Here is a 25,732-nt window from a genome sequence, read left to right as displayed (position 1 = left end):
TTCTCTCTAAGCTTTAAAAAAAATCATATACCATACATACCTTCATATATTCTCTGCTCATCATTTCCTCAAGGCATGTTAACACATTGTTTATTTTTAATTTGAAATAGAAGTTTCCACAGGCTCTTAATGTCAGTTGGTTTCACAGCTGAAGGCAGACCTCTCCTATGGAATTATACCTTCCATCTGTAGAAAAGATTTTCATTAAAAGCACACTTGGCTATTTGCAATTAGGTGGGAAAAGATGCTAATGGTTAATGACAGCAAGTATAATAATGACTAGTATTAAGTGTGTACTCTCTCACAAATAATACATGCCTTTGCATGTATGCTTCTCATTTAACTCTCATAACCTATGAAGTGTGTTCTGTTACCTTACCATCAGAGAGGAACACATTGACCCTTGGAAAGGTTACATGATTGGCCAAAGTCACAAACTGAAGTATAAGAAATAGTAGAACCAAGGTTCAAAATCTTATCTTGAATCTAGAACTTGTGCTCTTGACCTCACCCATATTCTGTCACCTCCCTTCCTTCCCTTTCATTCTTTGCCAGCTGCTCTGCTTCTTCCTCCCTGTCCTCAGCTAACAGGGCCATAGTTATATTGAGATCTTAAAGCATCAAGTAGGCTAGGGTTGTAACACCTGCCTGGATCCTCATTACCTAACCCCAAGCTGGATTAAACTAAACCAAGACAAAAAAACAGCATACATGTTAGTGTTGCTTTTACCCACTTTGAAAATCACTCCCTCTTTGTTTATTTTTTCTTACATTGGTGCTATCACACATCCAACTGTAATTGTCCCCGTCTGGGCACTATCTCTGAAATACATCATCCTTAAATCTATTTATGTCTGCCAATTCTTTCAAACCACGTGATGAGGCCTGCTCAAAATGTCGCAGTCAGTCCTGTTTTATTTGGGAATTTTGTTTGTTTGTTTGTTTGTTTGGGAGGTTTGTGTTTGCGCGGTGTCACAGGATGAGCCCAGGCTTTGGAACCTGACATCCAAATTCTAATTCTGCTACTATATTATCAGAGCGATCCTAGTTGATGTAAGAAACTAGCCCCAAATGACAGTGACTTAACAAATGTGTATTTATTGCTCAGGTCAAGTCAGGTGTGGCATCCCTGTGTGGCACAATGACTGGAGGGTACAGGCAGGGCTTTGTCCCTGCAGTCACTCAGGAACCCGCAGTGACACAAAGGCTTTGCCCATATTCAAGAGGTGGTCTCTAACATCACCATGGGCATCAATATAAATGGTAGATGGGAGAAGGGATAGAGGCAGTTGCTCATGCTGCTTTACCTCTTTGGCCTGCAAGTGACTACCTCAGTTGTGTTCCAATTCAGTTGATCAGAATTCAGAAAGGTGGAAAGTATAGTTCCTGGCTGGACTGCCATTTCTCAGTAGGAGCACCGCACTATGGAAGTTGCCACAGCAACGAACTAGCTGTGTAACATCGGTGAATTTCCTTGTCAGTCTCTTCCTTTGAGATGTCTGTTATTTTTTAAATTTTGACATCTCTGAAATCAGGGTACATATTACAAATGGAGCATCATAAAATTTCATTGGCTGAATGTTTTCTTGTTGGTACATAGAGTATTGGCCCACTGTGTAACTGCTGGCATCTTAGATTCAGGAAAATGAGAATTCCAGCACCTAGTCCGTAGGGTTATGGGTAGGGTTAAAATAGTATATAGAGATGTTATGTAAATTTTTAGCACATACTAGATAACATGTTAATTCCTATCCCTTTACTTTTATTTGGGGTTTTCTTTTTTATATAAAATTTTAGTTTTCACTTTCAAATTACTGTTTACATTCAATATTATTTTGTTTCCATTTTAAATAAACAGTGTAGTGAGTAGACAGTCAGGTACTTGACAGAGTGTTCTCCCAATATTTTCAGTACCCACCTGGCACCATACAGAGTTATTACAATATTATTGACTGTATTTCCTATGCTGTGTTTTACATCCCCATGACTGTTTTGGAACTACCAATTTGTACTTCACAGTCCCTTTACCTTTTTCATATTTGGGGTTTTCTTAAAACGGTGCACTAATATAAAAAGGCATGATTCTCCTTTTGTTATTATATGATTTTATTGCTAGAGTTAAATAAGTTACAGGAGTTTATCATGTTCCTGTGGACACTTAAGATATCTTCTCTGCAGTCATCGTCACCATCATCAAATACTCATTAAGCATCCATATGCCAGTGGAATGGGGCTGAGTTCTACATGAAGTAAGTTAAACAAATCTAATCCATTAAAGTAGAAAGGAAACAGTCCTGGTTTTAGACAAGAGCTTCACAGCCATGGAGAAGCAGCCCCAGAGCTGCTTGCATTATTAATAAGTTATGCATTTGCTTTACATAGAAACAGAAGCCCCAGGGTAACTCTTATAAATCAGGAGGAAAAAAGTTATCATTAATCTTGGCGATCCTTGAACTCATGGATTGATATCCAGTGATGTGGTTTTAATAAGCTGTGCTTTGAAGCGTTTTGAGTTTCTGTTTGTACACATTACTTAATTTAGACTCCACCAGAATGCAGAGGTCAGCTTCAGAATCACATTTTCATTAATTTGAACAACATTTGCGAGTTCTGTCATGCTCCCTGTCAGGCCTTATTCGGGATTTAGGACAACACCAAGGAAAATATTTTCAAAATCCTGTTTTCTTCGAGAGGAAAAAAAGATGTCTAAATCATACTGGTTTCCTAAAACAACACCAAGGCTGACTTTGCCAGGGGCTGATCTGAAGAGTACTGTTAAATACTTTCTTAGTGATGATGGAGAAAGATCGACGTAATAGGGCCACAAAGACAAAAAAACACAGAGGAGTGCAAGACTGCATTTCCCATCAGCAAAAGAGAAATTATTTTTCTATCCAAATCTCCAAATAGCATGTTACTTTGTCCCCTCACATTAGTGGAAATACCTCACACCTTCCTTTTAAAAGCATAAAAAATTTACATTTAGATTTTGCAAGGGGATGATTTTAAGTGGTTTTGATAATAAATATTCATTTAGCCAGTACAGTTCTTAGCATAGAATCAGTTGGAATTTCTTTTTTACTGCAAGTAACAGGAAAATCAAACTCAAAATGGCTTAAATGCTAACAGAAAATAATAATTTTCTCATTTAAGAAGTAGCCTGGAGGTAGGACCATGTCTGGTTTAGTTCATTTATTGGCTGAACAAGGTCATCATTCTGTCCCTCTGTCCGGCTTTTCCTAAACTGGCTTCACTTTCTTACAAGACGGCTGCTGCAGTTCCCAGCATCCAGAGGCAGGAGCTGGAGATGCTCTTTCTCGAGGCCCTTTTGTAAGGGGGAAGAAAGCTCCCCAGCTTTCTCCCTCCCCTAGGAGAGCCTTAAGCAGACTTCCTACTACAGTTTATTGTCTATTACAAATCTATTCCTAAACCAACTACTGGCAAGGTAAATGGAAGTACCATCAGTAGCATAGACTAATCAAGATGAGTCATCTCTTGAATCACCTGATTACCCACATATCTGAAAAACCAGTTGACTCTTCCTAGTAACGAAGAAGGGGAGAATGACTGTTCAGTGGGCAGCCAGCAGCCTCTGGCACAATAAATGATTAAGTATATCTAAATATATTTGATCCAGACTGTAAAGAGCAAAAATGTTTCAAATAAAACAAGTTTCCATATATTTTTCCCACACTCCTTGCTCATTTTTGTTAGTAATGCTTCTTCCATTTCATTTTTAGAGCACTTGAACAAGTGGCAGCATCAGTCTATTTTGTATTTATTTGGTCTGACACCTGACCTCCCTTCAGACAGGTGTGTTCATGACAAGTACTAGTAGAATTCAAATGATGGGAAGGAGGGTGGAGGGGTCTAGATGCTGCAAAAACAGCATGAGCAATACTGAGTATGTGTTTTACGTATTTATCTTTTTTACCAGTGGAATTCATTTCTAAAGTTAATGGAAAATTTATTTCTTTAAAGTTGATGAAAAGTTTATATATGGAAGTAAAAATTTGTATTTCCTATTGGACCTTAAAAATTCTCTATTGTATGGTAGAAGAATCTGTCCAATAGAAACCATAGAAAGAGATTTTGAAAATGAGTGGTCAAACTAAATCATATCCAAAACTTCAAGTAATGTGAGACAACTAATTGGTTAGAGATTCTGTAAGCTTTTAAAACTGTTACACATTGCTTTAGATGAGTTGTTATGAGTCTGCAGTGGTTGGCTAGAAGCTGGATGAGATCCGGGCGTTTCAAAGTTCATCAGAGAGTTCTAGTACGATAAAAATAGTACATCATTCCATTTATTGAAGTCTTACATTCTTTAGAAAAGTTTTATAACAATGTCCATGAATATCTTGTACATTTTTACTATTTTAAATTTTTGTTGCTGTTGTCAGAAGGATTTAAAATACAGTTTGTGATTTATTGTTGTGTGTTTAAAAAATCTATTGTAAGTTCTATGTAGGGACCTTGCTAAGCTCTTTTTAGTTCTAGTACTTTTTAATACTTGTTTTAAGTTTTCTCAGAAGACCATATTCTCTTCAACTGATAGTTTTGCTCTATTTCCATCTTTATGTGTCTTTCTTTTTCTTGTCCAAGTGCAATGGCTAAGACATAGAACCAGTAACACACAGGGATTACCATTGTATTGCCCCTTATTTCAGTGAGAATATTTCTGAAATTTCACCATTAAATATCAGACTTGCTATAAATCTTTGGTAGTTTTCTTTTAAAAAGTTAAAAGAGCTCCCTTTTAGTTCTAGATTGCTAAAAGATTTTATAATTGAGTCAAGTTTTATCAAATGCTTTTTAATTTTCTTGTATCTATTGAAGTGATGATATAGCTTGATTTCTCATGTACATTAAATATATAGTTATTTATGGCTAATGAGATGGTAATTCAAAAATCACTTGTTACTGGCCTCAACATGCAATGTAAAATTTCTGTAGACATTAGCTCTCTGCTTATTCTAATACTATATTAACATCATTTACTTATAATTCATTAAAAAGTATTTGAGATCAATTACAGAAATATATCAAGAATGAAAGTAATTAATATGTAAATCAGTGTAACAGAATTATGAAAGCTAGAAAATAAAATAAAGCCACATGTCAGAGTAATAAACACAATGATTTGTTATTAACCATAAAATCCTGTTCAAAAGTTAGAGTTCAGGTGCAAATCTGCCTGGGATTCCTCATAGCCAAAGAGAATAGGGATGTTATCAATAATATGGTCTAATGTTTGAACCCAGTGAAAACCAAACTGGTTGAACCCAGTGAAAACCAAACTGGTTGATCAAATATAATGTTCTGGTGTGAGGATGCCCCAGGGTCCTCATAAAGAAGAGGCCTGACTGAACAGACTTAACATTGGCATGCCTTCTCCAAATTGAAATTAAGCGGTGGCAGAGGGGAATTGTGAAGAGTCAGAACATTTCCTCGAAGTGACATATTTGCCACAGATTGTCCAGGCACTGGAAACTTGACACTCATATTAGGACAGATTAAAAAGAGATGGTGACAGCCAGTGTTGGGTGGTGTCACCTTCGCATGTAACTTTGGGTGGGTGTTCTCTCTTGTTTGAGGAAGCGAAATCAGTCTAGTTTCAACTCCTCAGTATTTAGACTGAGGCAGAGACCTCCTCTTTATATTTTTATCTCCTTCCTTCACACCCTACTTGCTTATCATAAGATTGTAGGTTAAAAGGAATAAATTAAATTAGAATCAGCAGTGTCAAATTACAGCTACAAAATGTGTTGTTGGTATAAGTACATTTGGCTTTATTTTTGAGTACTCAGCGCAAGAGCAGTGAATCCAAATCTTGATTTTTATTTCCTAAATGGGAAGTATGCTTGGACCCACTCCTTAAAAACAAACAGAGAGGAGAGTGCAATCCTGAAAAGAAAAATCTGATTATTCCATTTCCTCTCACAAAGATGTGGAGAAGAGAAAACCCTTTTCCTGATTGGTCCTTTTGGGGTCTGGCCTTAGATTTGAATGAGGAAGCTCTCATTTGCTTCTTCATTTGGGAACACTCGTCCCCAAAGTCACCAGTGTCTTCCTTTTTAAAGGGTCATCTGTAAAAGAGTAAGGGGTTTGGAAAAATTAACTATCCTAATTCTCACATAGGATAGGCTAAATAATCAAAAAATAGCTGCTTGGACACACAGAAAAGATGTGTCCTAAAAACAAATATTTCATAAGCTTAACAGATGGTAAGAGTCATCCACTTTGCTTATTAACACTAGATTATTTCAGGCCCCGTCCTATATCCTGCAGAGTCAGAAGCTTCAGGAGAGGGGCCCAAGAATCTGCCTTTGAAGCAGTGCTCCAGGTTGTTTATATAAGAAGATAACTTGGGAAAACACTGCCCTAAAATGCTTACAGTAGCTAGCTATCTCGGCAGTGGATGACAGGTGATTTTTTTTTCCTTCTTGGACAATTTCTTTTACCTAAGTTACCATTTATGTATTTATTTTTGTAATTATACCAGAAGTGTGCATTTGAAAGAAAAGTTGAAGGTGAACATAATGTGAATGTTCATTTCCATTCTGGCTCACCCCCTGGATGCCCACCTGTTTTGTGTCCTGTACTGAGCACACGTCACCGGCTTGAGTGGGTCCCTCACCAGATCCATCCATTCACGTTGAACGGTTTGCCTTCAGCATGTGAGTTTAAATCAAGTCCCGATTAAATAATTTATTCTGCTCACCAAACCTTCTTGAGCACATGATTATTATAAGCCAAATTTATAACTAATAAATAGCACTTAGAGTAATTAGACTAATTTTTTTGCACAAATTAAGTACCTTTGACTTTTTCCTCCTCCATCTTTGTAGGTTTAACAGAGATTGGCAAGTTGAAAAATACAGTGACAGCATCATCCTACTTTGCCTAAAAAAGCTGTAAAATATTTGAAATTAATCTGTGTGTGTATTTCATTAATCCCAAATGGTTTGTGCTTTATTATCATCACAGTAAAATTCGGTAAATGTTACTTCCCAGACATCACAACCCCTGCTCTTTATGCTGAAAAAGCTGGGTGGTGGCATAGAGAAAAGGGTAGATGGGTGTTTGTCGTCAGTATCATTACTGTGTCATTCACAAGCAAGTCCTGCCCAACAATGACTTTATTAAGCCAAATGAGATGTGTAATCTAAGGTGCTTAGGGACAGAAAGCTTCCTTAATTAAGCCAGTCTGCCCTTTGTGATTTTGATTTTGTTATTCTTTATTTCTCTGACAGCTTTACTAACCTCTAAAAGGAGTTATGAATAAAATATCAGTGGCTGGAGTTGAGATGGGTGCTCTTGTCTTTTTTCACCCTGAACCCCCAGCACTGTCCTCCACCAGCAGTAATAGAGCACCCTGCATCTTTTTGTGACGTGCGTAGCTCCTCGAAGGTTCTAGTCACTTTGGCTTTACTAGAAGTAGGTTAAAAAAAAAATCCAGGTTGCAATGCCAATAAATCTGCTTCCCTAGAAAAAGAGTAATTTATTGCACAATTTAATGTACAACTGGCTTCTTTTTTTCAGAGCCAGTAGTCTAGTTTAATCATTTTGTGCTGCCAAATATAGATCATAGACTATAGAAAATAGTTTAGTTTTTTTATATGTAAGGTTTTCCAACAAGGCATGTAGATAATGTTTAGTGAAAGATTGTATGGCCTCCGATATTCATTTACTCAACAAATATTTATTGAACAATGGCTGTGTCAGGCAATATACAATATTAATTTTCTGTCATTTTTAACATGAAAGGCAGCTCTAACCAATTCTTTTGAAATGTCAAGAACACAGTTACTTATCTAAGTGTAAATTCTACAGAGAAGTAAAGATAATGATTTCATATTAAACATGCCTGAGCAATCTTTTCTTAAGTAAGCACTCATTTCCCGTTATGCGCCTGTTTGACAAATATAGCGTGTATGCTAATTTACTGTAGCTACCTGACAAACCAAGAAAACTGGTTTGGTCAACTTTTAAAGTATTCCACTAGTTCTTTGTGACTTGCCTTGCCAACGTAAAATAACAAGAACTGTTTGTGGCAATGTGAGCTCTCCGTTATTGACTTCATGCAAGGAAGATTTCACATGAGTCCAGGCGATTTTAAGAATATGTTTATTGAAGATGAGGACAGGAAAACAAAGGAAGGTCTTAAGATAAAGGATGCATCATCATAGCAGAAGGAGTGAGCCTGGGTGGAGCTGTCTTGGCCCTTTGAAAACATGAGGAAGAGTGAAACCTAAGAAATGCAACCATGGCTCTCTAGAAAGAAAGTCACGGAGGCAGAAGAAGTGAGCCAGCTGGGCTGTGTGGACTCAGAAAACAAGTTACTGAGGCAGAAGGAGGGTCCTTGGAAAAAGAAAGTAAAGATATGCACCTTAGGAAGAAGGCAGGGAAGGGCTCAGGCGTACTCCCTAGTGATTTTCTTTCTTTTTATTTTTTATTATATTTTTTCCATTACCAATTATCCCCCTTACACCCCTCTCCCTGCCTGCAATCACCACACTGTTGTCCATGCCTATGAGTCCTTTTTCCTTTTTGCTCGATCCCCCCTCTCCCCAGCCTCCCTCCCACCCCAGAGCTGTCAGCCTGCTCTCTATGTATCAGTCTCTCTATTTTGCATGTTAGTTCAGTTTATTCATTAGATTTGACATATGAGTGAAATCACATGGTATGTGTCTTTCTCTGACTGGCTTATTTCACTTAGCATAATGTTCTCCAGACCCATCCATGCTGTCACAAAGGGTAATTTTTTTTTCTCTTTTTATAGCCAAGTAGTATTCCATTGTGTAAATGTCCCATAGTTGTTTTATCCATTCATCTACTGAAGGACACTTGGGCTGCTTCCATATCTTGGCAATTGTAAATAACACTGCAATGAACACAGGGGTACTTATGTTCTTACGAACTAGTGTTTCTTTGGATAAATTCACAGAAGTGGAATTGCTGGGTCATAAGGAAGTTCCATTTTTAATTTTTTGAGGCATCTCCATACTGCTTTCCACAGTGGCTGCACCAATCTGTATTCTCACCCACAGTGCAAAAGGGTCCCCTTTCTCCACATCCTCACCAGCACTTGTTTGTTCACTTATTGCTGATCAGCCATTCTGACAGGTATAAGATGATGTTTCATTGGGGTTTTAATTTGCATTTCTCTCATGATTAGTGATGTTCATATGTCTAATGGCCATCTGTATGTCCTCTTTGGAGAAGTGTCTATTCAGGTCCTTTGCCCATTTTTTAATTGGATTGTTTGTTTTTCTGGTGTTGAGTTTTGTAAGTTCTTTATAAATCTTGGATATTACCCTTTTTCAGATGTATCAGTGTATATGTTCTCCCATTCAGTGAGTTGTCTTTTTATTTCATTGATGGTCTCTTTAATGTACAAAAACTTTTTTAAATTTGATGTAGTCCAAGTTGTTTATTTTTTCTTTTGTCTCCCTTGACTGAGGAGATATATCAAAAGAAATATTGCTACAAGTGATATCCAAGATTTTATTGCCTAGGTTTCCTTCTAGGATTTTTATGGCTTTAGGTCTAACATTTAAGTCCCTAATCCATTTTGAATTTATTCCTACGTGTGTGGCATTAGAAGGTTGTCTAGTTTACAAAGCCCAAAGTAAGTAGAAGGAAGGACATAATAAATATCAGACCACAGATAAACCAAATAGAGTCTAAAGAAACAATGCAAAAGATCAGTTAATCCAAGAGCTGGTTCTTTGAAAAGATAAACAGGATTGATAAAATTTTAACCAGACTCATCAAGATAAAAAGAGAGAGGACCCAAATAAATGAAATCAGAAATGAAACAGGAGAAATAATAACTGACACCAAAGAAACACAAAGGACTGTAAGAAGATATTATGAACAACTATATGCCAACAAATTGGACAACCTGGACAAAATGGGTAAATTCCTAGAAATATACAGCCTTCCAAAACTAAATCAGAAAGAATCAGAGAATCTGAACAGACATTTCACCTATGAAATTGCAGCAATAATCAAGAAAACTGACAACAAACAAAAGCCCTGGACCAGATGGCTTCACATGTTTTACCAAACATTCCAAGAAGAACTAATACCCCTCCTTCTCAAACTATTTCATAAAATTCAAGAGGAGGGAAGACTCCCAAAGTCATTTTATGAGGGCAGCATTACCCTAATTCCAAAGCCAGGAAAAGACACTACAAAAAAAGAAAATTACAGGTCAATATCCCTGTTGAACATAGATGCTAAAATCCTCAATAAATTATTAGCAAACTGAATACAGCAATGCAAAAACATCATACACCATGATCAAGTGGGATTTATTCTGGGAATGCAAGATTGGTACAACACTTACAAATCAGTAAATGTGATTTACCACATAAACAGAATGAAGGATAAAAACTACATGATCATATCAACAGATGCAGAAAAAAGCTTTAGATAAAGTCCAGCACTCATTTATGATAGGAACTCTCAGCCAGGTGGGAATAGAGGGAACATACCTCAACATAACGAAGGCCATATATGACAAACCCACTGCCAGCATCATACTCAACAGGCAAAAACTAAAAGCATTCCCCTTAAGATTGAAAACAAGACAAGGATGTCTGCTTTCACCTCTCTTATTCAACATAGTACTAGAAGTCCTAGCCATAGCAATCAGATAAGAAGAAAAAATAAAATGTATACAAAGTGGAAAGGAAAACGTAAAACTGTCTTTATTTGCAAATGCATGATACTGTACATAGACTCCTAAAGATTCCACCAAGAAACTACTAGAACTGATAAATGCATTCAGTAAAATACCAGAATACAAAATTAATATCCAGAAATCAGTTACATTTTTGTATGTGAATAATGAATGATCAGAAGGGGAAATTAAGAAAACAGTCCCATTCACAGTTACTTCAAAAAGAATAAAGTACCTAGGAATAAACCTAACCAAGGATGTAAAAGAGCTATACTTGGAAAATTACGAGACACTGAAAAAAGAAACTAAAGAAGATACAAATAAGTGGAAGCATGTACTGTATTCATGGATAGGGAGGATTAACATCATTAAAGTGCCCGTGCTACCCAAAGCAATCTGTAGATTCCTATCAAGATACCAATGATGTGTTTCACAGAATTAGACCAAATATTTGAAAAGTTTATATGAAACCATAAATGGCCCCAAATAGCAACAGCAATCTTGAAAAGGAAGTACATTGGAGGAATCACGCTACCTAATATCAAACTGTACTATAAGGCCATAGTCATCAAAACAGCATGGTACTGAACTAAAAACAGACAACAGACACACAGATTGATGGACCAGAATAGAGAGCCCAGAAATAAATTTACCTTTATAGTAAATATTTGACAAAAGAAGCAAGCACATATAGTAGACTAGGGATAGTTTATTCAGTAAATGGTATTGGGAAAATTGGGCAGAAGAATAACTTTTTTTATCTGATCTATATTTTATTTTTAAATATATGTTATTGATTATGCTATTATAGTCATCCCATTTCCTCCCTTTATTCCCATCCACCCTGCACACCCTTTCCCACCCACATTCCCCCCTTTAGTTCATGTCCATGGGTCATATGTATAAGTTCTTTGGCTTCTACATTTCCTTCACTATTCTTAACCTCCCCCTGTTTATTTCTACCTACCATTTATGTTACTTATTCTCTGTAACTTTCCCCCTCTCTCCCCTTCCCATTCCCCTGCCAATAAACCTCCATGTTATCTCCATTTCTGTGATTCTGTTCCTGTAACTAGTTGTTTATTTAGTTTTTGTTTTAGGTGTGGTTGTTGATAACTGTGAGTTTGCTGACATTTTACTGTTCATATTTTTTATCTTCTTTTTCTTAGATAAGTCCCTTTAACATTTCACATAATAAGGGTTTGGCAGTGATGAACTCCTTTAATTTAACCTTATCTGAGAAGCACTTTATTTGCCCTTCCAGAATGTAACTTTTTTTTAAAGGGCCAAGGCACCTTGCCTAGGCTCACTCCTGTTGCCATGATCTTGCCTCTTCTATCTTAAGACCTTCCTTTGTTCACTGTTCCCAGCTTTAATAATTATACTCTCAAAATCACTTGGATCCTTGTTGCAAAATCTTTCCTGCATGAATTCAAGAACTGAGAGCCCACATCACTACCAACATAACTTTCTTACTAAAGTAAAATCAAACTGATATGTTAACATATTTAAGCAAATAAAAATGTCCTATCCTTGATTCAGCCTGTGTAAGTATTTATAGTTAGTGGTAAAATACAGAGTATTATAGAAACCAGCTCCAGGGTCTACGAATTATCTTGAGAAAAATCAGGCAAATATCTCAGAAGTTCTTTGTAAAGAACTAGATAAAAACTAAATAAGATACACTAGTATAACCTCTCTGGAGGGCAGTATGGCAACACATATTAAAGAACTTAAAGTTGTGTACACTCTGATTAACAATTCTGCTTCTAGGACTTTATCCTGAGGAAGTAATAATGGATACACAAAGACTATTCTACAAAGTTTTTCGTAGTAGTGAAAATTGGAAACAACCTAAATATCCAACAATTTGAGATTGGTTAATAAATAAAAACGTCCACCTGTCAGCATGTTATGCCATGACAATGAGGTGGAAGAGAAATGTGCCTCATTTTTCTGCATCTGTGATATCCACATGTTCTATGTGCTCTTATTAGTGACTCTCCTCAATGGGGCAAAAGAGAGGCAATGTAAAGGCGTGTATGTTCTTTGGAGAATGAAAAGGCTGTACATCCATCGGACGGCAGAGAAGACAGTCCAGGAACCGGGGTGACCGAGTGGTCTGGAAGAGTCGAGAAGACGGGCACTGAGTGGCTCAGCCTCGAGATGCGTCTCCTGGCGTTCTGGCAGAATGGCATCACTGCTGTCCCACTGGAGGGACTCAGATGTCACTGGGTGCCCAGTGTAAAGGCCCAGTGGGAATTACCTATTCTTGCCCAGACGTTTGACTTTAAAAAGTACAGCTGAGACTGTAAGACCTATAGAATAAACAAGTTTTTTTTTTTTAAGAAATAAGGTAAATTGAGCATGTTTGAAGGGCATGATGCTGGGTACTTTATACCCATGATCACACTTAACCCTTAAGAAAACCCAAAGATGAAACCATTTCTTTTCCCACTTTTGGGATGAAGCCACGGATGCTTGCGGAATTCATCTGCCCATCACAGAGCTAGCAAATTGCAGAACCAGGACTTGAGTTTTGACTCCTAATCTAACCTCAATGCCCCAGAGTAAAAAAGCAAACCGAAACTGCAAGGGCTAAAGAAACAATGTAGCATACTGAAATCTGAGAGGAGAGAATCCCATGAAAAGGATGAGAAGCCCCAGCCGCAGTTCAGAAATCCTGTAGAGGAGGAGCCCTGTCTAACCAACGTCACCATGCAGCCTGTTGCAGTCTCGGCGATGCGGCAGGTACGACCAAGGCGGGAGTGGTCTGTGTTTGGTATGTGTGATGACACCTGCCCACCAGTAGAGCTGGTTCATCACCAGCTCTCCAAACATTCCCCCTTTTGTCATGTAGTCATTCAGCATCCATGGGGTCTGAAAATCACTTCATGCTCTCTCTGGATGCCCTGAGCTATCTGGTGGCCATATACCTCAGAATTAAACCGAATCTCTCCTTCTTCGTCATGTTCTGTAATGCCCATCAGTCAAGGGTTGTGGAACATTTTGCAGGCTCATGACAGGGGAGCTCAGTTGTTACACTGCAGGAATTTGTTTTCCTCAGACCAGTCCATTTCCACAAACAGCCATCGATCCACCATCCACTCAATTTATTCATTCATTCATTAGACATTTAATGCATGTTTCTTCTGTTAGAGGCCTCAGTGCCAAGGATATCAAGATTAAAAGACAAACATCTCTAGGGGCGGGATGGTAATTGAAGAGCAGGCAGGGCTGGGGAAGGGTTGAATATTCTTAAAGATGTGAAGCATTTGAGGGTGCGTGTCAGCTGAGGAAGAGCAATGAAGAACACGGAGTGAAGGGGAGGGACTGCCGAACCCAGCTGAAGGTGAGACAAGAAAAGGATACGATCCTCGGACACCGAGAAGAGGCCTGGCCGGCGGTTGATGGGTATAAAGACACCTGCAGGAGGTCACTGCAGGTGAGCGGCTGCCATTTCCCCTGTGACAAAGGAGGCAAGGTCACTCGCAGAGCCTGCTGGTCTGGGAGATAGGTGTGGAGTCTGTCGGTCTGGAACAGCTCCCTGGTGGGTGAGTGAAGGCCCGCAAGGAGACAGCTGAGCATCTCGGAGACCCTAACTGTGACTGGAGCGCAACTTTCTAATAAGGCCAGTTAACAGAATTATGTGATTTCTTTGTTCCAGCACTCAGTTGTTAACATACCCATTCTGCCCCTGGAGAAGCTCCTCTGACTGATTTTTCTACTCTTCTAACTAGAAAGACATTTGCCCACAAGAGCTAAAGTCCTTGAGTCTGAGCTTTCCCATCCTAATTGAAATTAGTCCTCGTTCATATAGAGGATACAGAAGACACAGTTGTGGATCCTGTGTATGACCTGCTAGTGAGACAGTCTGAGTGGCCCCTTGCACAGACTCGGGGTGAGTTGTCATCTCTGAAGGGACGGAAGTCAGAGTGTCTGTTCTACTCAGAACACCTGCCGCCTTCCCTGTGCAGTGTTTTAGGTTTTAGGCTAACAAGTTGTCCCTAGTTTGTGGCTTCTCTGCCGAGGTTCTTGCTGGCAAGTAACAGAAATGAGCTCTAATTTCAGCAGTCGAGGACTTTTATCAGAAGAACGTTAGAGAGCTCACAGGTTCTCCTGAAGGATTGGGCAGACAAGCCTGGAGACGAGGTAGCCAGAAGCAGTGCCCCAAATCCCATGCAGAGCCAGTGTGAGAGAGAAAGCGCGGTTGCCAGCCTGGGCCCAGAGCGACTGCTGGCGCCACTGACCTGCCGTGGTCCCCAAAAGCTCTACTGTCTCTGGAACTGGCATTTGCTCTCGCAACCACCAGAATGGTTTCTGCTTGGCCAGACTTCTTTCCATTGCTAGCTTCTGATATGCAGAGTGGGCGGTCTGATTAAGTACAGCCTATCTCATGTGCCCATTACGGAACTTCACAGGAGACAAGAACAGGAGTGTCCGAGTTTTTATCTGTCATGGATGTGGGCTCTGGCAGGAGTTGAAATGTGGGGTGGCCATAACGAGTGACCAATGTCCATTTCACTGCCACGGAACACATGAATAAATGTTCTAGTCCTGCATTGGGAGCCTCCGAGATCACTAGACACTGAGTTTCTCTGTAGTTCCTCTACAGTACACCATTTCAAATTCTTTGAATCATCAGCACTTTGTAGCATGCTCCCAGACAGTGTTTGTAGAATGAATCAATAACTTGCTGAGTATATTCTTTCAACAACCATGCATGGGGCATGCACTCTGTGCCAACTGTACTGGACATTACTTGCAGGATCCACAATGCTTGTATGCAATAGCAAAGAAAGAAGCAATCTGGAACTAGGAGTGGGCTACTATGCAAGGATCAAAATAGGAGAATTAGGATCCAGTGAAGAAATACTGCCTAGGTATGAAGCAGGATGAGTCTGAATCAACTTTCCTGGTTGAGGTTGGGGATATGGTGGACTAGGGGTGGAAAACTGGGCAGGGTGGATTGCAGAGATGCCAGGGGTGGGAGGCTGGCAGGGTGGGCAGTCGCCTGCTGGGAGCAGAGTGCGAAAGCTGCACCTCGAGCTCTCACTGTCACCGGACTGGCATCTCTAGGCAAGTTGCTTACTTATTAATAGGGGAGCTGTAGTACGTGCTGGTTTTTCTCTGAGTGATTATTGTATGCTCAAATTGTAACAAGCAATTAAATCTGTTATATTTGCAAAGCTCTGGTACAGTGTGTGGCATGTTGTAAGGACTATATAACCATTTACTAAATATAAAAATAAAGCAATGTTCTGTTTCTGATAATTCCATGAAATGTTAGGGATTCTACTTGGACTGACATTTGGCCAAGTGCCAGGTGCATTCTTTCCACCTGTTACTGTTGGCCTTTTTCATACAGTATCTGCTGTACCTTCATTAGGTGCTTCACATGTCTAGGCACCCCCTGTAGCACAGCTGGCAAATCGTGCTGGTGTTGCCTGGGCCGTGTGGCCTGACCGCCAGGCCCACTGGTTACCTTGGCCAGGGCTCAGTAATTTTTCTCCGTCTTAGCAATGAAAGTTAAAAAGAATTTTTTTTAATCTAGATTTCTCAGTTTTCCCCAGTGGGAGAATTGGTCCAGTTTATCTCCTGTGATTACTAGAGATGCAAGTTCTCATTCGTGTGCTTTCCGTGGTTTAAATCATATAAATCCTCATGAGAACCTCAGAAGAAAACTGGTAAGGGTTTCTCCGTTGCACAGATGAGAAGAATGAGGCAAGAGAGTAGTTTGTTTCCCGCCAAGGGTCAGGGAGCTGCCAGGTCACGGCCACAGAACCTGAGCACCGGAGTCTGTTTTCAGAGCTTGTGCGCCTTACCCCAGTGCACGCTCCTTTCCCTCCGTCTGTCGGGCAGCACTACCACTTCATCCTCCGGAGCATTCTTTTAAAAATCAAACAAATCTCTGCCTTTAGCCGCTTCCCTTATAACTTAGGACACAGTTGGCTAAAACTCTAGCCAAAAACATAATTTAATGTCAGTAAATACAGGACTATATTCTGTGTCTTTTCACATGGCCGTGTAACCTGGACAGATATATTATTAATTGTTCTCTATTTTTGTAGAGTTCGATGTTTTTTACAGCTTCAGAAACATTTCACTCTTGCAGAGAGAAAAATTCCTTTGTTTTGCCAAAATTTTCTGTGTTGTTTTATTGAATTTGGTCGAGGCATGCAGAGATGAAATACACGTGTCCAAATTGAACCATTTGAATATTTAGTATGGAAATAAAATTTTGAAAATTTAGGATGTTAGCTCTGGGCTATCACTGGTATATGACATCAGTGGATGGTGTTGAAAATGTGTGTGAAACTTCTTATAAGCCCAAATTTTGGGAATTGTGCCCAAAGTAGGGGTGTTTGTGTACTCCAATGGCTGAAAACCCACGGGGATGCCCGAGGGCTTTCCAGAGTGCAAAGACAGAAATCCAGGTGTCCTCTGCGACACTCCCTCGAGGGACCGGCACCCACTGGTCGCCAGCAGCCAGGGCACCTCCACTGCTTCTGTGCCATTTTGAGCAAATGTCTCCATCGGGTTCAAACTAATTTGTTGTTTCTATTTTTTTTCAGTCAGGGGCAAGGGCCAGTAACCTTTTCTGCCTTTAGTAAAACTAAAGGTCTAACATATTTTCCCATTTCTTTTGACAGAGGAAAAGACAAGCATATGAATCTAACCTCATCCATGATGGCCTGCAGCTAGAAGCAACAAGATCGGTGAGCGGTCGTCCCTTTACAACCCTTGGCTGACCGTGGTCCCTGGGAACCTGTGTGCCGCTGGGAATGCTGGGATGGCATTTCCAACGAGCAGCCCCAGCTGCACCTCAGTTGTAGGCTGGGAGGGGAGTCTCTGCATTATGGGATGCGTTTGCTCCTGATTGAAGCCAGCAGATATTTCATAGTAACTGACGAATGAAGCAATAGACCAATGTCTTCTAAGAATCTGTTTAAAGATTTCTCTTATTATATAAGTAATAGTGTACCAAAAAATAGAAACTGTAGGAATAGTGAAAATAAAAATGATCTGTATCTTAATTATCTATAAATAAACTTGTAGTCCTTCTAAACTTTTTGCTCAAATTTATACATTTTCTCTTCCAAAAAGGGAAATTATTATATCATAGGGATTTAATTTACTTTTTTCCCTTTAATATATCATAAATGCATTTCTATGTTAAACATTCTTTTACATGCTTTATAATTACTATATAACATGACATTGAACAGATATGCAATTAAATAGCTCTAAGTTTAAGAAATTAAAAAATTGTTATTACAATACCATTGCAATGAATATTCTGGTGTTTTTATTCACTAATTTGGATGAAATAATGGGCAAGCTAACAAATTTGCTGTCCTTCATTTTAAATATTAGTAATTTTATGACAGAATTGGGATAAAAACTTAAAATACTTTCTTAGTAATTCCAACCAAGAAATAATCTCTAACACAAGGAGTTTACAATGGTTTGCAAGTCTATTTTTTATTGTATCTTCACTTTTACTAGCATCTATGTATGTGTTCGTGTACACATGTGTTTTAACTACCAGCAACATAAGAAAGATCTGTGTGTTTTAAAATTGTGAAAATAGTTGGTTTGGTTTCCTCTGTTGTGTTTTTGTTCTTCCAAAATAGGTTTTGGATGACAGGCTTGTATTTGTGAAGGTGCATGCCCCCTGGGAGGTGTTATGTACTTACGCTGAGATAATGCACATCAAATTGCCTCTGAAACCCAGTGATCTGAAAACCCGGACACCCTTCGGGAATTTCAACTGGTTTACGAAAGTCCTCCAAGTGGACGAAAGTATCATCAAGCCAGAGCAAGAGTTTTTCACTGCCCCGTTTGAGAAGAACCGGATGGAAGATTTTTACATTCATGATAGAGATACCTTCTTTAATCCAGCCACCAGAAGCCGCATCGTAAGTCTAAACAATTTGGTGGCTGCCTTGGGGTGATTTGCAACCTGTTGAAAAATTACTGGTTTGGTTTGGTTGGCTTGGTTTTGATTTTAGAAGCTGCCACACACAGGAAAGAAAAGAAATGCGCCTACAGAAATGCGCCAATAGTAAACAATGACTGGTTAGTTACACTGTATAAACCATACACTCTATTTTGGAATCCTTTTAGGTTTACTTCATCCTCTCTCGGATCAAGTATCAAGTAAGAGACAACGTCAAAAAGTTTGGGATTAACAAACTTGTAAACTCCGGGATCTACAAGGCAGCTTTCCCTCTCCATGATGTAAGTCAAATGGCAAAAACGAAATAAAAGGCCTAATGTATACTCCAGTGTTAATAGAGAAGAGCTAATCTTATTGATCTCACTTACATTTTTTTTTTTGGTAAAACAAAAATAGTATGTCAAAAGATTACAAGCTTTATCCAGAATAGGAACCAGGTTGCATTGTTCACTGCTAAATCTAACGTAGCCAGAAGGCCCTCAGTTTAAAGGAGGGAATGAAGGAACTAACAGTCGTGAGCTCTCTCGTAGCTCACATGTGAAGCAGTGCAGACCAGTAGTTAAGAGCATGGGCCCGGGGCCCAAAATGCCTGCTCCACCATTTTCTAGCTGACAACCTTGCGAAAGTCATTTAGTTTCTCCTTTCCTCAATTTCTTCATCAATAAAATGGGATTAATAATAGTTCCTACCTCAGCATTGCAACGTGGCTTAATTAATCCATGTCAAATGTTAGAACAGTTCCTGGTTCCTGGCATGTATTAAGTATTATGTATGTATTAGCTATTTTCATAATTACCAACAAATGTTATTGTCAACCAGAAGAACATTAGTTCTCTGTAACCAAAAATAACATATTAGAACTTTTCATTTATCATTTTCTGTAACATAGTTTTTTTTTAATTTCCCGCCGACATACCATTTCAGATTGGGCCCTGAAACATCACAGGACTTTTTAAAAAGCATCTGCTGGGTTCCTTTCGTCATGGCAGTGTGTCGGGGTGCCGACATTTTTTAAGGACTACGTTCTGAGATGGTAGCACCTCCTCACATTCAAGAGCCCTTCTCTAGCTGATAACATCTCACATGAAACGAAAATTTTTAAATGTGACTGCTTCAGACCCTTAGTGATTCCATACATGCAAGGAAATGCTATCTGAGCGCTTTAAATAAATTCTGCCATTGAAATAAGTGAACTACTATATCATATTGTACTGTTACTTTGTTATACTCACCAGCAATTTTTCTGAGTCTCTAAGACCAAAGAAAGCAAACACTGAGACTGATAATTGCTACTGTGCAGTACATGTATTTGTGGATGAGGGCTGCATTGAAATGTACAGTATGAAATGATAAAACTGGGGCACTGAACAGCTACTTGATATTCGTGCTCACACAGAAAACAGAAAGGTGGAGAAGCAGATGCTGAGCTTCCTGTTTAAGAGACCCACACAGCAGCCCAGCCATGTGTTTTATATTTGTGCCCCAGCAAAGTGAGCAGTAACGGCATAACATGAGCTTTGGGGAAACTCGCAGAGAGCCCACATGAATATGATCTGGGATGCCAAGGTTCTGTAGTATTCATTTGGTGTCTGGCCATGCCCAGTTCTGTTGTTTTTAAAGCCTCATGTCATTGCAGAGGTGCCATATCCAGGCTGAGGAGTGACCTCAGGTGGCATTTAGAAGGGAGGCGGGCAGGGGTCGGGACCCAGGTTAAGGCTTGGCTGGGTGGTAATCAGGCTGTAGCTGTGGGGAGAAGGAAAACCAGTCAGGTGGAGAGAAGAGCGACTGAATTTAAGCAGAGGCAGGGGGTGTCATTTCTTGAATAAACTAAGCTTATATAACATGGCATCAAGCTTTTTTGTTATTTGTATTCTCGTGTTGTCACTGAATGACTGTTGAATTGGGGGGAAAGAAGTCTGGGTTTTAGGAGCCCTGCATCCTCTGGGTGTCCAGGGCGTGGGCGGTGCTGTCAGGTGTCCCTCTGTGGTGGCAGCTTTGGCACTTGAGTGGCCCAGTTTTCCTGTTGTTTAGGACTGAGCCCCTGGTGGGACATCAGCATCTCTGAGGCTCCCACCAAGCACCTGCTGCATTCCTTAGGGTTGTGACAACCCAGCACTCCTCCCCACCCACATTTGCAAATGGCCCTCCTGGGGTTACTAATGCCTATGGTTGAGAATCAGTGAAAATTACATGGCATTTCCATCCGCTTTAGCAAATAAGGTCCCTTTATTCACCAATGATGTGGAGTACTAGCACCACATTTAATAAACAAACTTGTGAACAGGGGAGGGCTGTGATGCTCACCTGTTGGATTTTGTTCCCCAGTGCAACTTCAGCCACCCGTCGGCGGACTCCAGCTGCCCGAACGAGCGGTATCTTCTGTACAGGGAGTGGGCTCATCCCCGAAGCATTTACAAGAAGCAGCCCTTGGATCTTATCAGGTAAGGCAGCGACTTTCAATCGGTGCGCCACAATGATTTTTAAAACACGCAGTACCTGACTATTTAGTCAGGGGCGCTGACCTCTTTTCCCTTAGATTGTCAAATTTAAAATATAACAGCAGCCAGCACAACAAAACCATCCATTGTGATGGAACTGGAAAGCATTATGCTAAGTGAAATAAGTGAAATAAGCCAGGTGGTGAAAGATGAATACCATGTGATCTCACCGTTAACAGGAATCTAATCAACAGAATAAACAAACAAGCAAAATATAACTAAAGACACTGAAATAGAGAACAGGCTGACAGTGACCAGAGGGAAGAGGGGAGGGAATTTCAGGAGGAAAAGGGGAAGGGTTTGCAGGAACAAGTATAAAGGACATATGGACAGTAACAACAGGGGTGAAGATGGGAGGGAGGTGAGGAGGGCTGGGGGGGGGTGGGCCGGGATGGGAGTAAAAGGCAAAAGGCAGAAAACTGTACTTGAACAATAATTAAAATAAAAATTAAAAAAGAAAAGAAAAAAAAACATCCATTGTGAATGCCCTGTCTTGAATTATAAATATTACCTTAGGTCATATAATAGAGTTGCATTGTTGGTCATGTGGCATAATAATGTTGCATCTGATTGATTAATTCTTGGTACCAGAAATCCTTACATGCAAGTATAGGCACCTAATTTTTTTAAGAAGTCACTTTGGAGCAAAAAGGGTAAATAATTACTATTATTACTTTCTTTTTGTAAATCAATCAAAATTATAGCTCTTTTTGTCACATCAGCCAAAAATGTATATTTTTGGTGTGCTGCAGAATTTCAGTAATCAGTCTGTGTGTGCCAGGACATGGCAAAGGTTGGCAGTCACTGAAGTAAGGTGTTGGGGACTCAGGGTCGCCCTCATGGCAGAGATCTCAGAGTGGGACAGAACTCAGAGCACTGCCAACCAGGCAGCCTCCCCTGGGCCTCTGAGCTTTGCTGTCCAGAGTTTTTACTAAGGTTTCAATATGTAGGCATGCTTGATCGAGCCATTACCCACGTGGCTCAGTCTCCAGCCCTCTGTCACCCCGGAGGCCGGACCAGTAGCACGCGGCTCAAAGCCCCAGTCTTCTGCTCACATGGTTGGTCTCTCTGGCAGATGGCCAGCACGCTTCCTGAGTCAGGGCATTCGTGCAAACTCTCCACGGGGCCACCGTGAATAGCAAAGATACTCAGCCTGATCTCAGAAACTTCCAAGGGTTTAGAAGTGACCTCCCAGGAACTGGGAATAAAGACCCACCAATGTTGTTAGATACTGTTTTTACTTTATCACGTGAATATAATGTCTAGCTCAACATTTGTCTTCTCAAAGCACCAGTGTTACCTGATCTCCAGAAGCTTATGTCTCTTGGGAAAAGCTGCTGGAAAGAGATAAACCAAAAACAAACAAATGCAATTTCTGGTAGAAATGAAGAAAATAACAGTGATGAGATGGGGGTAGTGTGAAGGGGAATAAAGGTATCTTTAAATAAATGGCATTTGAGTTGAGACCCAGATGGTAAAAAGGACCCAGGACTTTGAAGAATGAGAAGAAGTCATTCCAGGCACAGGGGCAGCTGGCACAGTGGCCCTGAGGTGCAGACACACTTGTCAAATATGAGGAAATACGGAGGCCAGTACCAGTGAGAAGGAGAATGATCAGGCACAAGTTAGCAGGGCAGCGGAAGGAGTTTAGACTAAGTGTTGTTGTGATATTTTAAGCATTCAAGTCATTTTATCTTGTTCACATTTTGCAGAGATAGTGAGGACAATGCGGGGGGCGGGGGGGCACAGGAAGCAGGGAGACAGGAGAGGAGCAGCAGAGTAGGCCCGATGAGAGATTATGGGAACAAATTTGAACCATATTTTAGGAGTGGAGTTGACAGGGCCTGGTGATAGATTGGATGGGGAGGGTGAGGAGAAGAGGAGAGCCTCACGGTATAAAACACTGAACAGTTGTTCTTTTGTTTTATTTTACATTTTGTTATGAGAAATTTCAGTCATAAAAATGGAGAAGGGTACAGCAAACCTGCATGTACCCCATCACCCAGCTCCAAAGACCTCTAACCCCAGAGCCAGGCCTGTTCATTTTTATCTCCGCCGTCTTCCCACGCCCCTCCACAGGATTATTTCGAAGAAAATTCCAAATATCATTTCATAAGTAACATGAGAAGATCTCTTTTAAATGTAACCAGAGTACTCTTTAATCAGTGTTCACATTTCCCTGGTTGTCACAAAAATTACTTAATACTTTTTTGGTTCAAAAAAACTATTTTGGTTCTATTCACCAATACTGAGAGTGACATGAATCCGTCTAGAAAGTATCAACAACAGCAATGATTACTTACACAGTCTTTTCATTATTTTCTCCTTATCCCTAAACCTTAGTAGTTGTTTTCTGCCCAACTGTACTTACCTCCCTTTCAGGAACAGTCTCCCGATTCCCAGCCCTGCTTCTTCCAGTCTGGACTACCTGGCCTCTCCGTTTTACCCCAGAGCACGCCATCGATAGTTTCTCAAACCTAGCGGGGAAACTGAAGTGCTAGAAGGAAGGAGTACAACAGGGCAGTGGACTTCTCAGCCCTCTCCGCCCTGACCTCTCCCTCTCTCACAATGAGTTTTATAAATATTTTGATCAGAGGCACATTCCACTACCAACTATTATTTGTATCAGTCATTGTTATTACTTGTGATTTACATTTTGTTTGCTCCAAGGAAGTTCCCTAGAGAAGCAGAAACAGGTAACCATGAGCAGATTGTTCAGGTTCACTTGTTCCATGCTTATTAAGAATCACCTTTGGAGAAAATGTGTCAAATGTGCTGGTCTTTACAAAGAATGGTGGTGATTCTCTCTCTCTCTCTCTCTCTCTCTGCTTCATATGCAGCATTTTTCCTTCCTTTGCTCGATCCTGGTTTACTTTGCTCCAACAGGCTAACCAGTGACCAGTACTTCCATGTTATGTAAAACACTTTTTTGGTGTAGAGTGGAAATTTGGGTCTGCTATGAGCACGAGTAGGTTTTAATGTGAATTGAGTCAGAGTTTAAGCGCAAAGGCTTCTGTATTTAAAATCAGAAATTAATATTCAGATGAAGCTGCGAGTGATTATTTGTATCTTCTAAAAATAATTTCTGTCTTTTTTTCAGGAAATACTATGGAGAGAAGATCGGAATCTATTTTGCTTGGCTGGGCTATTACACTCAGATGCTCCTCCTGGCAGCAGTAGTGGGCGTGGCGTGCTTTCTCTACGGCTTTCTTAACCGAAATAACTGCACCTGGAGGTAACCCCTGCTTTTTTTTCCCCTTATTACCACACACACAGAAAGTCGATGAGACATAAAATTATTCTCCGGGCCTTAGACTTTTGTACTAAAAGAAGACTCATCACAGCACACTTACTGCTTTGGATGATGCGTCCCTTCTGTTTGGAGTACATTAATTAAGTGGAGTGGAAAATTTTTTTCTTAGATAATGCAGCCCAGTCTCTCTGACAGGATTATTATCCTTAAGAAACACTTCAATATTTTAAGACAATACTTTGTTTGAAAAGGAACTGAGGTCTAGAGAGAGGATCATCCTTGAACTTCTGGCCTCCAGAGGAATGCTTTCCTTAGCCCTAAAGATGTGGGCCAGGAGCAGCTATAGTTTCTTCAAAGTTTCAGTGGCAAAACTGGTAAAATTGGTGTTTTTATGCATGCATGTTTAAGAACTTAAAGAAAACAATACTTTCATTTTTGCTTTACTTTAAAAAATTGAGCCCTTACAAAGTGGGAGGGAAAAATAAGCAATAGAGAGTGAGTTTGTGCTGGCTGTTGGACCTCGGACACCCGCTGCACTGTGTGAAGAGGAGTCCGTGGGTGCCGGAGCGCTGAGCTTCGTCAGTGCTGCTAGGAAGCTGCTAGGAACCAGGTTGCTACGGCGTTGTGGCGGCCTCGCTTGTGCTGTGTCAGTTCTCACCTGGCTGACTTGCCTGGCCGGCGTGCTCTTGAGGCAGCTCTTGCATATGTAGATGTCGCTTCTGAACTCTATTTTGTTATCTTGGCCTGTTTTTCTCAACCTGTGCCAACAGCACCTTGTTTTTTTAGAGGTGTCTTGAATGTTCTGAGCCCTTTGGTCTTCTAATTCAGTTTACAGCTTATTTGGGGGAGAAGTGACATCTTTAGATATTGATTCTTCCACATTGTGCTCATGATAACTTATCCACTTATGTAAGATTCACTATGTGTATTTCACTCTTTCAGAACATTTTTATAATTTCCTTTATATAAATCTTATACTTTGAGTGAGATTTATTCTTTGGCTCTTTATACCTTTTAGGCTATTGAAAAATGGTATTTTAAAAAATTAATTCCTAATTGTTGTAGGTTGGTAGTGACCCTCGATATATTTTGCATATTAATTTTATGTCCTGCAAACTTATCCTCATAATTTATCTGCAGGTTCTATTGAGTTGCTTATATTGCTTATATAGGCAATCATGTAATCTATTAGAATAACAGTTTTTTTTTTCCTTCCTTATCAATCCTCCCATTTTGGCTTTTCTTGATTTACCGCACTGTGAGTGACCTCCACTGAGAAGAAGTGAGAGAAAGGCCCATTGTCTTGTTCCAGATCTAAGGAAATA

At 39.9% G+C, this 25,732-nt stretch overlaps 1 protein-coding gene across 4 annotated transcripts in view; it reads left to right on the top strand.

The window, feature by feature from the left end:
* ANO6 (anoctamin 6) overlaps window positions 1-25,732 on the top strand; it is a 190,587-nt gene that overhangs the window by 116,984 nt on the left and 47,871 nt on the right. For all 4 annotated transcript variants that reach the window (XM_036019148.1, XM_036019149.1, XM_036019150.1 and 1 more), the window contains 5 exons: window positions 17,347-17,412; window positions 18,331-18,615; window positions 18,824-18,937; window positions 20,982-21,097; window positions 24,255-24,389. In XM_036019148.1, coding sequence (XP_035875041.1) covers window positions 17,347-17,412; window positions 18,331-18,615; window positions 18,824-18,937; window positions 20,982-21,097; window positions 24,255-24,389 — 716 coding nt within the window. The remainder of the gene's footprint in view (window positions 1-17,346; window positions 17,413-18,330; window positions 18,616-18,823; window positions 18,938-20,981; window positions 21,098-24,254; window positions 24,390-25,732) is intronic.

Source organism: Phyllostomus discolor, chromosome 2, assembly GCF_004126475.2.
Source record: "Phyllostomus discolor isolate MPI-MPIP mPhyDis1 chromosome 2, mPhyDis1.pri.v3, whole genome shotgun sequence".
Lineage (NCBI taxonomy): Eukaryota > Metazoa > Chordata > Mammalia > Chiroptera > Phyllostomidae > Phyllostomus > Phyllostomus discolor.
Note: the sequence above shows the minus strand (reverse complement) of the source record. Positions and strands in the feature narration are given on the sequence as shown.